The sequence below is a fragment of the Ranitomeya variabilis genome, chromosome 7, assembly GCF_051348905.1.
Source record: "Ranitomeya variabilis isolate aRanVar5 chromosome 7, aRanVar5.hap1, whole genome shotgun sequence".
Taxonomy (NCBI): domain Eukaryota; kingdom Metazoa; phylum Chordata; class Amphibia; order Anura; family Dendrobatidae; genus Ranitomeya; species Ranitomeya variabilis.
The window spans coordinates 148,170,398-148,185,338 of record NC_135238.1 but is presented as its reverse complement, the minus strand read 5'-3'; the positions used below and the strand labels follow the sequence as shown (position 1 = coordinate 148,185,338).

The 14,941-nt window shown below is 43.7% G+C and overlaps 1 protein-coding gene across 2 annotated transcripts in view; it reads left to right on the top strand.

Annotated features, from left to right (window-relative positions):
- CYP20A1 (cytochrome P450 family 20 subfamily A member 1) overlaps nt 1-14,941 on the top strand; it is a 72,581-nt gene that overhangs the window by 8,738 nt on the left and 48,902 nt on the right. Inside the window, exons 2-3 of one of the 2 annotated variants that reach the window (XM_077272006.1) lie at nt 2,490-2,539; nt 11,022-11,188. In XM_077272006.1, the coding sequence (XP_077128121.1) occupies nt 2,490-2,539; nt 11,022-11,188 (217 nt within the window). The remainder of the gene's footprint in view (nt 1-2,489; nt 2,540-11,021; nt 11,189-14,941) is intronic. The other variant, XM_077272007.1, reaches the window with a different exon arrangement.

Genomic DNA, 14,941 nt, shown 5'->3' with positions numbered 1-14,941 from the left:
CATCTGGTAAACGCAGACTCTCTCCATATCCCTTCTATGTGTCCATATTTTACCTCCAAGTGACTTTATTTATTCAGCAACATTTTAAAATGTAGAAGATCAAATAGTTTCCCAGGTTAATAATTACAGACCAGATGCTACACAGATGATCCGTATAGGATACAGTTTTACTTTTTAATCTGCATTTCCATTGACTATCTGACTCCACATCCCTGCCTCACCACTGAGCATGTTCATAAAGTGCAGCACAGATTCATCTCGACTAAAAGCCGAGATCCTTCGATCAGGAACAGAACAGACGTTTCACAACTTTCCCAAATTATGAAAACCTTTACAGCACGTCCTGCATTGTACTACTGTACCCAATGTGTTATATATTTTAGGAGTCAGTCTGTTTTATACCGACTCTACCGCCCTGTGGGGAGCGTACGTTCAACTAACTCTTCTGAGAAGGACAGAATGAAGGCAGAGCGGCTTCTTTTTAAAAAATCAACTGACAAGTTCCCTTTTAACTCCTGATTCATCTATAGATTTTATTAAAGGGTTTTATCAAGATTGGAAATGATCCCTTATTAATAAGTTATGGTGACAGATACCGTAACTTACTAATTGCTGGGGTCAAACCACTAGGACCTCAATCAATACCATAAAGAGGTCACTGCAGAACTGTCTGAATGAAGCGGGGGTAGAGCATGCCCACCTCTGATCCATTCATTGTCCATGGACTGCTGGAAATGGCAGAGTACTATATTCTGCTTTCTCCATTACAGCTACATGCATGGATGACATAATTATCGTAACGTTGTGGAATGTACATTGTAGTCAAAGTATATATTACTATGGAAGTATGGTGTATCTGTTACCTACACATCAAACAACCCTTTGGTCACGTCCTATATTGTCAGAGCCAAGCAAATAGAAGCCATAATTGCCCAATAAAATATCACAACTTAGTTATTGTATCAGTTACTATGTAAAGTAGTGCAATAATAATGTGCAATAATGTAACTATAATTATTGCTATATAATACTAGGTAAATGATGCAAATTGACATTTTTGGTAGTCTTACAAATGAAAGGGAACGGAGACTGGTGCAGTCTATAAGGATGTATTACAAATACGGTATATGCTATATCAGGGTGGCCTTTTCTGAATTCTGATAGGAACCAGTTTATCAGTGCTGAGTTCTGTGCTGGATCTCCGGCCGCTGACATTTGCTCTGTTCGTTGTGGGTGACATTTTGTAGCTGCACAGATGTTTCCCATTCAGTATTACTAAAGGTACCGTCACACTAAACGATATCGCTAGCGATCCGTGACGTTGCAGCGTCCTGGCTAGCGATATCGTTTAGTTTGACACGCAGCAGCGATCAGGATCCTGCTGTGATGTCGCTGGTCGCTGAATAAAGTCCAGAACTTTATTTGGTCGTCCGATCGCTGTGTATCGTTGTGTTTGACACCAAATGCAACGATACCAGCGATGTTTTACACTGGTAACCAGGGTAAACATCGGGTTACTAAGCGCAGGGCCGCGCTTAGTAACCCGATGTTTACCCTGGTTACCAGCGTAAAAGTAAAAAAAACAAACAGTACATACTTACATGCGTCCCCCAGCGTCTGCTTCCTGACACTGAGCGCCGGCCCTAAAGTGAAAGTGAAAGCACCAGCGGTGACGTCACCGCTGTGCTTGTTAGGGCCGGAGCTCAGTCAGTGTCAGGAAGCAGACGCTGGGGGACGCATGTAAGTATGTACTGTTTGTTTTTTTTACTTTTACGCTGGTAACCAGGGTAAACATCGGGTTACTAAGCGCGGCCCTGCGCTTAGCAACCCGATGTTTACCCTGGTTACCCGGGGACCTCGGCATCGTTGGTCGCTGGAGAGCGGTCTGTGTGACAGCTCTCCAGCGATCAAACAGCGACGCTGCAGCGATCGGCATCGTTGTCGCTATCGCTGCAGCGTCGCTTAATGTGACGGTACCTTAACTGCAGGCTCTAACTGCTGTGTTGCCAAAATTCCTTTTTTTTCTTTTTTTTTAAATAAACACTAATCCAAACACTTTCAGATCTACCCTGAGATGTTTGTGTAAAGGCTTCTATAGGCTATGGCTGCAACACAGGCTACATCGCTGTGAAATACAAGTTAATGGGGCCACAATGTGACCCGGAGGACACGGCAACAAGCAAGTTGCAAAAAGTGAAGCCTCCTGAGACACTTTGCAGCTAGCTTATTGTGGTCGCAGCACTAGGGTTTGTAGTATGGCTGATTTTTGCCTATTGAAGATAAATCCTCAGTGATGCTGTGCCCATACAACATGCATATTGTCATCTGGCCAGCCTCTGTTTGTTTTACACAGGGTTATGTGCTCCTGATGATAAGCCAATGAGCCGGTGAATGAGCATTTTGCTTCTTTTCCGGTTGATCGGTAACAACGTATAATCTGCCTGAAATCTCACACTACATTTTCTGAAATCCGTATTTTTCTCTTTTAGTCATCTAGACAAGCATGTGGCATACCGGGACTTGCCCCTTCGGAAGAGAAGTAAGTTCTAAAATGTATATATGGAGAAACAGAACCATACCTGTCTATTTTAGCTCAGCACCATGCACTTTAATGGGGTTTATGTGCAATACCACACATTACACCAGGGCTGTGGAGTCTGAGTTTGTGTCCATTTTGGTGGAGTCAGCATAAAATGGACCAACTTCTAATATATAATAAATTTGGTACAATGCAGGATGTGCTGTAAATGTTTTCATAAGAATTTGGGAAAGTTATGAATTGTTCTGTTCCTGATATAAGGATCTCGACTTTTAGTTGAGATGAATGATCTGTGCTGCACTTTATGCACATGCTCAGTGGTGACCAGTGCTGTGGGGTCTGAGTCAGAAGTCAGGTAAATTGAGGAGTCTGAGTCGGTAGTTTGGCTTACTGACTCCACAGCCCTGCATAACACATAGGCAGAGTTAGTAATGAAAAATGCAGCCATGTTTTTATCGATTTTTGACAGGGCCTGTATAGAGTACCATACAATATATTCTTTAGCAAAACTAGCTAAAAACGACCTGATGGTCTGTCCTACTCATACTACAAGACCTTCCAAGATGACTTCTACCTACTTTAATTCCCCTTTTCAATTCTTTTCTAAAGTCAGCCCAGATCCCTGACTCAATGCTACACTCCTTTATAACATTGATTCCCAAACCAGGCAAGGATAGACTAAACTGTAAAAACTGTAGACTGATTGCTCTTCTCAATTCAGATGTTAAGATATTCACAAATAGTTTAGCAATCCTCAAAGATCAAGTGGGATCTGTCCCTTTTAGACGAGGCGGTGACAACAAAGAGCAGTTGATCTCATAGAAATAGTTAAAAAATCTGAGGAACCTACCCTTCTCCTGAGTTTGGACCTGAGAAGCCGTTTGATCTCCTCAGTTGGCCTTTTAGGCTTAAGGCCCTTGCGACATATGCCATAGAAGGCCCTTTTTTAAAAGCTGTAGAGGGATTGATTTATCCTCCTCATAGCTGCTCCAAACAAATTCAGATAAAAAATGGCACCAGACAGGGTTGCCCGCTTTCCCCTCTACTTTTTGTCCTTTGCATTGAGCCTTTGGCTGCTGCTATCGGCGCATCACCAGACTTTAAAGGTGTTCAGTATAAAAGTAAAGAATCTAAATTATCCCTTTTTGCTGATATCCTCCTAACACTCACAAAGCCTCATACATCGCTCCCTAGCCTCCATTCATTGCTTTTGAAATTTGGCCAATCTGGGTATAAAACAAGTAAAAGTGGTGAAACTGAAGCCCTTCCACTTAATACCTAGGAATTACTCACATCCTCGTACTCCACTTTATACGAGAACAATTTCCCTCCATTATATACAGAAATGCGATCCTTATTGACGAAATGGAAATCACTCCCTCTCTCACTATTTGGAGGCATTTCAGCAATAGAAATGACTATCCTTCCAAAAATGTTATATCTTTTTGAGACTTTACCTATATCAGTACCACTCAGAGATTTACGAGTTTTTCAAGCAGTCACTTTAAATTTCATATAGGCATGAAGACGTCATAGAATTCCAAAGTCTGTAATTTTGGCTGATAAAAGATGAGGTCTAGCGGCACCTAACCTTGTTCATTATTATTGGGCATCGCACCTCCACACGATCCCATCGTGGTCTTCTAAACCTGCCTAATAGAAGTGGATGGAGACTGAAAAATTATGGTTAGCCCCAGTTCACCCCAACTCCCTGATCTGGAATGGGGATAACAATCCCCCGTCAATAGACCTATTGGGTCCAATGATGCACACCAGAAATATATGGAGGGTCTGCTCTAAAAAAAAATGCAATCTGACATTAAAAAATTCTGCCCTTACGTCCTTCCTTTTCCATCCAAATTTCCCTGAAAGTTTAACCCACTCATTTACAGTTCTCTTTATGGAAGTATTGGAATTCCTTCAAAAAGGCTTGAAAGAGGGCTGTAGTGTCCACTATTACTCTAGAAGGACAGGTTCCAGCCTTGGGGGGTGTTAATTGATCAAAAAAAATCTCTGATCAATTGTGGATAGGTTCAACAAGGCTTCCTTTTTCTTTTAGACCAGTAAGTACTCAAAATATGGCTCTGTGGGATCTAAATTTAGTTTTGAATTCTCTTACCAAAACTCCATTTGAACCGATATGATCTGCTTCTATTAAGGTCTCTTAAAACAAAACTTTTAGTACCCCTAACCTCGGCTAGGCGGTTGAATGAGTTGCAGGCTATTTCAATTAATCCATCCTTTACAACAATCCTAGAGGATAATTGTCTCCAGATTTTAGAGTTCAGGATAATAATGATCCTCCTTTCCTTTTGTGACAGCCCAAAATCCCGGGGTGAACTTGTCTTTCGTTTTCTAATGTCAGATGTTTCCTTAATAGCTGGAGGTAACAAGTTCCTGGCGGAGGTCTTCAGACATGTTTTGTTCCAACTCTCAAATAAGGGTAGGAGAGACACTAAATCCGCCACTGCTTGATGGGCTAAAATGGCCATAACCTTACCCTACTCTGCCTCGAGTCAGATCCCCATCAGGATGTTAAGGCGCATTCTACTAGGGCCGTGGTTACTTCATGGGTGGAAATGGCTAATGCTTCCATTGATCAAATCTGTGGGGTGGCAGTATGGTCTTCACCCTCCACCTTCTTTAAGCACTACAGGTTGGATCTGTAGAATTCTGACCTCTCTTTTTGGAAGAAGGGTTCTTTCATTGGTGCTCTCTACCTAGGGATTTCTTCTTGTTCAGTCTCTTGGTACAGTTCTGTCATATTGAAGGGAATAGTTGGTAATTAGATTTTCCCAAACCATGACAGCACTGTACCGGGAGAGGGTATCCGCCTCCAGGAAACCTATGGAAAAAAGTGCCGTACCACTCTGTGATCCTCCATGTGTTTACAGAGGAGCATGGAGAGTTACAGCCCTTTTTATTTTAGTAGATTTCCTGGGGGTGAATTCTCTTGGTACGGTGCTGTCATGGTTCAGGAAAATCTATTACCGGTAAGAAATTATTATATATATAATATATATTTTTTCTAATTAGCCGGCCTGCTGCAGTGTGACACCGTAACGTCGACCTCGCATGAGGCTGAATAATATAGAGTTGGGAATGCCAGAACGTAAGAGGCAGTCCTCGGGGCTCCTGTCCGATGGCCACAGGTGGATGTACTGGGTCCTGTGAATAGATTGACAGTTAGAAGTTAGAGGTCATCCCCTACTTTTTTTTTTTTTTTCCATTGATCACCTATTCTTAAGGCCCCGTCTCACATAGCGAGATCGCTAGCGAGATCGCTGCTGAGTCACTAGTTTTGTGACGCAACAGCGACCTCAGTAGCGATCTCGCTATGTGTGACACGTACCAGCGACCCGGCCCCTGCTGTGAGATCGCTGGTCGTGTCGGAATGGCCTGGACCTTTTTTTGGTCGTTGAGGTCCCGCTGACATCGCTGAATCGGTGTGTGTGTGACACCGATCCAGCGATGTCTTCACTGGTAACCGGGGTAAACATCGGGTTACTAAGCGCAGGGCCGCGCTTAGTAACCCGATGTTTACCCTGGTTACCAAAAAAAACAAACAGTACATACTCGCCTTTCGGTGTCCCTTGCCGTCTGCTTCCTGCTCTGACTGACTGCCGGCCGGAAAGTGAGAGCAGATCACAGCAGTGACGTCACCGCTGCGCTCTGCTCTCACTGTACGGCGGCTCAGTCAGAGCAGGAAGCAGACGGCAAGGGACACCGAAAGGCGAGTATGTACTGTTTGGTTTTTTTGGTAACCAGGGTAAACATCGGGTTACTAAGCGCGGCCCTGCGCTTAGTAACCCGATGTTTACCCTGGTTACCCGGGTGCTGCAGGGGGACTTCGGCATCGTTGAAGACAGTTTCAACGATGCCGAAGTCGTTCCCCTGATCGTTGGTCGCTGGAGAGAGCTGTCTGTGTGACAGCTCCCCAGCGACCACACAACGACTTACCAACGATCACGGCCAGGTCGTATCGCTGGTCGTGATCGTTGGTAAATCGCTATGTGAGACGGGGCCTTTAGGATGGGTCATCAATGTTTGGCCGGGGTCCATCACCAGGCACCCCACCACCGATCACCCGTTCTCGGTGTCTGTGGCTGGTAACGCTTGCTTGCATAGCTACTCCGTCTTATAGTGGGGTGTGATTAGTAGGTAACATTAAAATTACAAAAAACTTTATTGAAAAATTCTAAAAAGCCCTAATGCCAATCAGACAATCAAAAAATCACATCAAAGACACACAACCGCTGTCTTACACAGCAGTTATTGGACTCATAAAGAGGCCACTAAGACAAAATCCACAATGATGTTGATTATATCTCAATACCAAGAGAAAAATTCAAAGTTCAATGCTTAGGTTAAATTGGAAAGAGGAAAGATCTCACCTTGTTTTCCTCTATCTACCTCAGCTCTAATAGGATCAGGTACATGTAAATAGGAAAGACCTCCCCTCGCTTTCCTTTGTATGACCGAGCTCCAAGGGACCACAAGACCGTTCAGGGGGAGGCAATTATTTTCGTCCATACAATACCCCAAATTAATACTCCAAATTGACCCTTGTTACCATGACCCCAATATTTTTTCATCCCGAAGCATTTTGTTTCTCATACTCATCAGGGAAATGAAGATAAAGTACAGTAAAGTAGATCTATTAATATTTAAGACCCATTGTGTATATGGGGGATGAATCGGCTTACCGTGCTACTGAGTGTTTAGGTTAAATAGACCGCCAAATGATCCTCATGTGGTAAGTGTACCTACAGGTCCTTCTCAAAAAATTAGCATATAGTGTTAAATTTCATTATTTACCATAATGTAATGATTACAATTAAACTTTCATATATTATAGATTCATTATCCACCAACTGAAATTTGTCAGGTCTTTTATTGTTTTAATACTGATGATTTTGGCCTACAACTCCTGATAACCCAAAAAACCTGTCTCAATAAATTAGCATATCAAGAAAAGGTTCTCTAAATGACCTATTACCCTAATCTTCTGAATCAACTAATTAACTCTAAACACATGCAAAAGATACCTGAGGCTTTTAAAAACTCCCTGCCTGGTTCATTACTCAAAACCCCCATCATGGGTAAGACCTGACAGATGTCAAGAAGGCCATCATTGACACCCTCAAGCAAGAGGGTAAGACCCAGAAAGAAATTTCTCAACAAATAGGCTGTTCCCAGAGTGCTGTATCAAGGCACCTCAATGGTAAGTCTGTTGGAAGGAAACAATGTGGCAGAAAACGCTGTACAACGAGAAGAGGTGACCGGACCCTGAGGAAGATTGTGGAGAAGGACCGATTCCAGACCTTGGGGAACCTGAGGAAGCAGTGGACTGAGTCTGGTGTGGAAACATCCAGAGCCACCGTGCACAGGCGTGTGCAGGAAATGGGCTACAGGTGCCGCATTCCCCAGGTAAAGCCACTTTTGAACCAGAAACAGCGGCAGAAGCGCCTGACCTGGGCTACAGAGAAGCAGCACTGGACTGTTGCTAAGTGGTCCCAAGTACTTTTTTCTGATGAAAGCAAATTTTGCATGTCATTCGGAAATCAAGGTGCCAGAGTCTGGAGGAAGACTGGGGAGAAGGAAATGCCAAAATGCCTGAAGTCCAGTGTCAAGTACCCAGTCAGTGATGGTGTGGGGTGCCATGTCAGCTGCTGGTGTTGGTCCACTGTGTTTCATCAAGGGCAGGGTCAATGCAGCTAGCTATCAGGAGATTTTGGAGCACTTCATGCTTCCATCGGCTGAAATGCTTTATGGAGATGAAGATTTCATTTTCCAGCACGACCTGGCACCTGCTCACAGTGCCAAAACCACTGGTAAATGGTTTACTGACCATGGTATTACTGTGCTCAATTGGCCTGCCAACTCTCCTGACCTGAACCCCATAGAGAATCTGTGGGATATTGTGAAGAGAAAGTTGAGAGACGCAAGACCCAACACTCTGGATGAGCTTAAGGCCGCTATTGAAGCATCCTGGGCCTCCATAACATCTCAGCAGTGTCACAGGCTGATTGCCTCCATGCCACGCCGCATTGAAGCAGTCATTTCTGCCAAAGGATTCCCGACCAAGTATTGAGTGCATAACTGAACATTATTATTTGATGGTTTTTTTGTTTGGTATTAAAAAACACTTTTATTTGATTGGCCGGGTGAAATATGCTAATTTATTGAGACAGGTTTTTTGGGTTATCAGGAGTTGTATGCCAAAATCATCAGTATTAAAACAATAAAAGACCTGACAAATTTCAGTTGGTGGATAATGAATCTATAATATAGGAAAGTTTAATTGTAATCATTACATTATGGTAAATAATGAAATTTAACACTATATGCTAATTTTTTGAGAAGGACCTGTACGTCATTTCCTATGCGCCTTGATGTGGAATGCATAGGTGACCCCCACATGTCACTTCCGGTGTAGTTAGTCATGTGACTTCCATTCATTACCTCTTTTGGAACGCATACATCATGTCCGGCGCTGCGTCTCAGGTATACAAAGAAAGCATTTTTTTTTATAATCCCTCATGTGACCTCCGCTCCATCTTCTTGGAACGCAGGGTCGGACCGCATACATCATGTCCGGTGCCACATCCAAGGTAACGCTTATTTAACCCCCTCCAGTCCCATCTACTGCAGGACGAGGAATGTTCATTAATAGAATAATGGAGGGGGAATTCCTTAGTATAAATGTGTGGATATGTTGGCTAAGTATTTGACTTTGAGTTGGAAGAGAAACTCCTCAGGCCTATTGCATACATTTCCCCCCCCCCCCTTTTTTTTTTTTTTTTGCTACAAGGACATCCACTGCCTATGAACACTAAGGGTACCGTCACACATTGAAATTTTCATCGCTGCGACGGCACGATCCGTGACGTCGCAGCGATCGTATGAATATCGCTCCAGCGTCGTAGACTGCGGTCACACGTTGCAATCACGGCGCTGGAGCGATGCCGAAGTCCCCGGGTAACCAGGGTAAACATCGGGTAACTAAGTGCAGGGCCGCGCTTAGTAACCCGATGTTTACCCTGGTTACCAGCGTAAACGTAAAAAAACAAACAGTACATACTCACCCGTCGGTGTCCTTCAGGTCCCTTGCCGTCTGCTTCCTGCTCTGAGTGCAGCCGTACAGTGAGCAGAGCGCAGCACCGCTGTGATCTGCTCTCACTTTCCGGCCGGCACTCAGAGCAGGAAGCAGACGGCAAGGGACCTAAAGGACACCGACGGGTGAGCATGTACGGTTTGTTTTTTTACGTTTACGCTTGTAACCAGGGTAAACATCGGGTTACTAAGCGCGGCCCTGCGCTTAGTTACCCGATGTTTACCCTGGTTACAAGCGAAGACATCGCTGGATCGCTGTCACACACAACGATCCAGCGATGTCAGCGGGTGATCAAGCGACGAAAGAAAGTTCCATACGATCTGCTACGACGTACGATTCTCAGCAGGATCCCTGATCGCTGCTGCGTGTCAGACACTGCGATATCGTAACGATATCGCTAGAACGTCACGAATCGTAACGTCGTAGCGATGGAAATTTCAATGTGTGACGGTACCCTTACTCTTCAAACACTAATCGTATTTACAAAGAAAGGGACCATAGTCCTGCCAGTAATGGGGGATCTCCAAAATAGGTATCCAACAAAGATTAGGAGTGGATAACCTCAAGGTAAGGTGATTTGATGATGAAAAAGACACACATTACAGTAGCTCAATGATGACACAAATATGCGGTAGATAAGAAGTGTATAAGGACAAAAAATGGTAGTCAAGAGTAAATTCAGATGTGGTTAATTGCTGCAGGAAAAAGAGAAATCCAGTTTTTCAAGGAAGTAAGTGTATTAGTGGTGTGACCATTAGATGGCATCCACATACTGGCACCATACTCAAACAACTAATACATCTCCCAGTGAAACATTAAAGAGTAAGTGGCATGGAAAACCAGCAGTCAATGGGAGAAAACGATATAGAAGTATGAAATGATGGATGCTTACCCATATAATACCATGTCCCTGTATGCAACTGCAGCCCCGATGCACGTTTCACCTGGGCTTCCTCAGGGGGTTGTCAACAGAGCATGAATGTATCATGTTTTGCCAGCTAAGGACACGCGTATTAAGCATGAGTTTGAGTACATGTGCCACTAACTGATAACTGTATTTCAGCTACATAACTTTGTTTATATACTGATTTATTCCCAGCAGTACCAGTTTGTGCCTCATCCACAAACCCATGTGCTGGCAGACAAGAAATTCCATATTATCAGATTCTGCATTCATCTTTGCCACCAATGATCACTGTCCGAGCAGCTGCTGTTTTCCCTCTTGGTCAGCGGTGTTGTAGCTCTTGATACTCTTGTCTGCCTGCTTATACATGTTTGATGTGAATATGATGTAATAAGCACTGAAAGAACACCACATCGGATATAGATGCCCAACCTTCTACTAAGTCATCTGTCTGCTTTCAGGGATGGAAATCTGCAGGACATTGTGAGCAAAGGCAGCTTGCATGAGTTCCTGGTGAATTTACATGAGAAGTTTGGTGCTGTGGCGTCCTTTTGGTTTGGTAGAAGGCTTGTGGTTAGTCTTGGGTCACTGGATCTCTTAAGACAGCACATTAACCCCAACAAAACCTGTGAGTATACAAAACTTTTAACATGAATAGCTAAACATCGTTTAGATGGAATATTTTGTTTACGGTCAGCAAATTGTGTGGTGGGTGGGCTTTTTTTTTTTTTTTTTTTTAGTCCTTTTAGTTTGTTCCTACATTTTGGATTTGCAGCAGAAAATTCTGATACATATCTTATGTCTCCACAGTGCCACATAATAAAAACTAGGACCAATGTATCGGCAGACCATCCTGAGTAGTTCCATTAAAAGAGATCTTTAGGGTATGTTCCCACGGTCACTTAACACTGCAGGTAGGATGCTGTGTACATCCGCAGCGTCCAGATGTTACAGCATAGTGGATGGGAATGGAAGAAATCCCATCTCCACTATGCGTGCTTCGGCACCTGCGGCTTCCCTGTGGAGATGGACATGCGGCACGTCTTTCCAGACTGCAGCATGTCAATTTATCTTGTGGAGACGCTCAGTCTCCGCAAGATAAATATCACCTGTACAATGTATTGGACGCGGTGATTCCGCACGGGTCAATGAACACATGCAGAACCACCTCCTGCAAAAGTCGGCAGTGCTTTGGACGGCGCTGACGTGTTCTGTGTCGAAAGCGCTGCCGGTTCCTGATCGTGGGAACATACCCTTAAGTACTAGGGAGATCGTGTTTCGATGCCTGATTCCAGAATCCCCCTTGTTCACTCCCAACAAATTTCCACAAGAAGCTGAATGCATCAGGGACGATGGCAAGTTCTGCCAGGCCTAGTCCCCTGGCTTGGCTGCAGCATGGATCCTCGTCATGGTGATGGAATCCTATAGTCAGACTAGGGATGGAAACATGATCTACCTAGCACGTAAGGATCTTTTTTTTTTTTTTTTTTTTTTTAATGGATGTACTCTGATTGTCTGCTGACACATTGATGAGTTTGTTCCTAGTCTTTATGCGTCACTGTGTGTTTCATATTTATAGGGCTTGGTATAAGTCAATTAAGCACTACTGAATTGAGAGTGTGTGTGTGTGTGTATGTATGTGTGTATAATAATAATAATAATAATCTTTATCTATATAGCGCCAACATATTCCGCAGCGCTTTACAGTTTAAGGCCGGCGTCACACTGGCGAGTTTTACGGACATATGAGCACAGAAAATACACCCGTAAAATACGCATAACACACGGCCCAATGATTCCCTATGTCCCAGCTCCTATCTGCCGCATTTTACCCATCCGTATTATACGGTCTTCTACGGCCGTACAAAATCGCAGCATGCTGCGTTTGTCACCGTAATGCGCAAAAAAATCGCCAATGAAAGTCTATGGGGGCGAGAAAAATACGGATTACACACGGACCAGCAGTGTGACTTGCGAGAAATACGCACCGGTGTTAGAGAGAGAAGCCGGTAATTCAATTGCCGGCTTTTCATTTCTCCTTCCCAAACCCGACAGGATATGAGACATGGTTTACATACAGTAAACCATCTCATATCCCTTATTTTTTTGCATATTCCACACTACTAATGTTAGTAGTGTGTGTGTGCAAAATTTTGGCGCTGTAGCTGCTAAAATAAAGGGTTAAATGGCGGAAAAAATTGGCGTGGGCTCCCGTGCAATTTTCTCCGCCAGAGTGGTAAAGCCAGTGACTGAGGGCAGATATTAATAGCCTAGAGAGGGTCCATGGTTATTGGCCCCCCCTGGCTACAAACATCTGCCCCCAGCCACCCCAGAAAAGGCACATCTGGAAGATGCGCCTATTCTGGCACTTGGCCACTCTCTTCCCACTCCCGTGTAGCAGTGGGATATGGGGTAATGAAGGGTTAATGTCACCTTGCTATTGTAAGGTGACATTAAGCCAGATTAATAATGGAGAGGCGTCAATTATGACACCTATCCATTATTAATCCAATAGTACGAAATGGTTAATAAAACACACACACATTATTACAAAGTCCTTTAATGAAATAAACAGGTTGTTGTAATATTTTATTATTATCTTAATCCAGCTGAAGACCCTCGTTCTGTAACAAAGTAAAAATAACAAATCAACAATATCTCATACCTTCCGATGATCAGTCACGTCCCACGAAGTAAATCCATCTGAAGGGGTTAAATCATTTTACAGCCAGGAGCTGTGCTAAAGCACTGCTCGTGCCCCGGGAATGAATGGAGTGCAGGGTGACCTGTGGTTACCTTGAGTTGCGGTGAGGCGCCCTCTGCTGGATGTCCTCATGAACTGGAGCATGGTAAAAGTTCCCACGCTCGAGTTCATATGAGGACATCCAGCAGAGGGCGCCTCACCGCAACTCAAGGTAACTACAGGTCACCCTGCACTCCATTCATTCCTGGGGTTTTACAACCACGAGCAGTGCTTTAGCACAGCTCCTAGCTGTAAAATGATTTAACCCCTTCAGATGGATTTACTTCGTGGGACGTAACTGATCATCGGAAGGTATGAGATATTGTTGATTTGTTATTTTTACTTTGTTACAGAACAAGGGTCTTCAGCTGGATTAAGAGAATAATAAAAAATTACAACAACCTGTTTCTTTATTTCATTAAAGGACTTTGTAATAATGTGTGTGTGTTTTATTAACCATTTCGTACTATTGGATTAATAATGGATAGGTGTCATAATTGACGCCTCTCCATTATTAATCTGGCTTATTGTCACCTTACAATAGCAAGGTGACATTAACCCTTCATTACCCCATATCCCACTGCTACACGGGAGTGGGAAGAGAGTGGCCAAGTGCCAGAATAGGCGCCTTTTCTGGGGTGGCTGGGGGCAGATGTTTGTAGCTGGGGGGGCCAATAACCATGGACCCTCTCTAGGCTATTAATATCTGCCCTCAGTCACTGGCTTTACCACTCTGGTGGAGAAAATTGCGCAGGAGCCCACGCCAATTTTTTTTAGCCATTTCACCCTTAATTTTACAAGCTACAGCGCCCACATTTTTCACATACACACTACTAACATTAGTAGTGTGGAATATGCAAAAAAAAAATAGGGATATGAGATGGTTTACTGTATGTAAACCATGTCTCATATCCTGACGGGTTTGGGAAGGAGAAATGAAAAGCCGGCAATTGAATTACCGGCTTTTCACATATCTCGCGCTGAATGAAATATAAATACAGAATATATGTGTATATGTATATATATATGTGTATGTATGTTTTACCGGTTTTGCAAGCCTGCAAGAAAATATCGCAGTACGGATGCCATACGGAGGATGCCATGCGCAAAATACGCTGACACACCCTGCCTACGGATGACATGCGGATCACTATTTTGGGGACTTTTCTGCGTATTACGGCTGTAAAAAACGGACCGTATTTACATACGCTGAGTGTGACGCCGGCCTAACAGTTTCAAACACAACAGTCATAGGTAACAACGTTAACAATACAATAATAAAGCAAAATAAGACGACCCTGCTCGTGAGAGCTTACAATCTACAATGAGGTGGGGGAGATACAAAGCACAGGTGTGTATTTACAATGATGTATTTACAATGATGGTCCAGCCATCTTCAGGGGGTGGGGGGTGGATGGAGATAGTGAATGGGCTACACACACACAATCATAAAATGACTTTGATTAGTTAACGTGGTAGGCCGCTCTGAACAAATGTGTTTTGAGTGAGCGCCTAAAACTATGCAAGTTGTGGATGGTCCTAATATCTTGGGGTAGAGCATTCCAGAGGATTGGCGCAGCACGGAAGAAGTCTTGGAGTCGGGAGTGGGAGGTACGGATTAGTGCAGAGGTTAGTCGA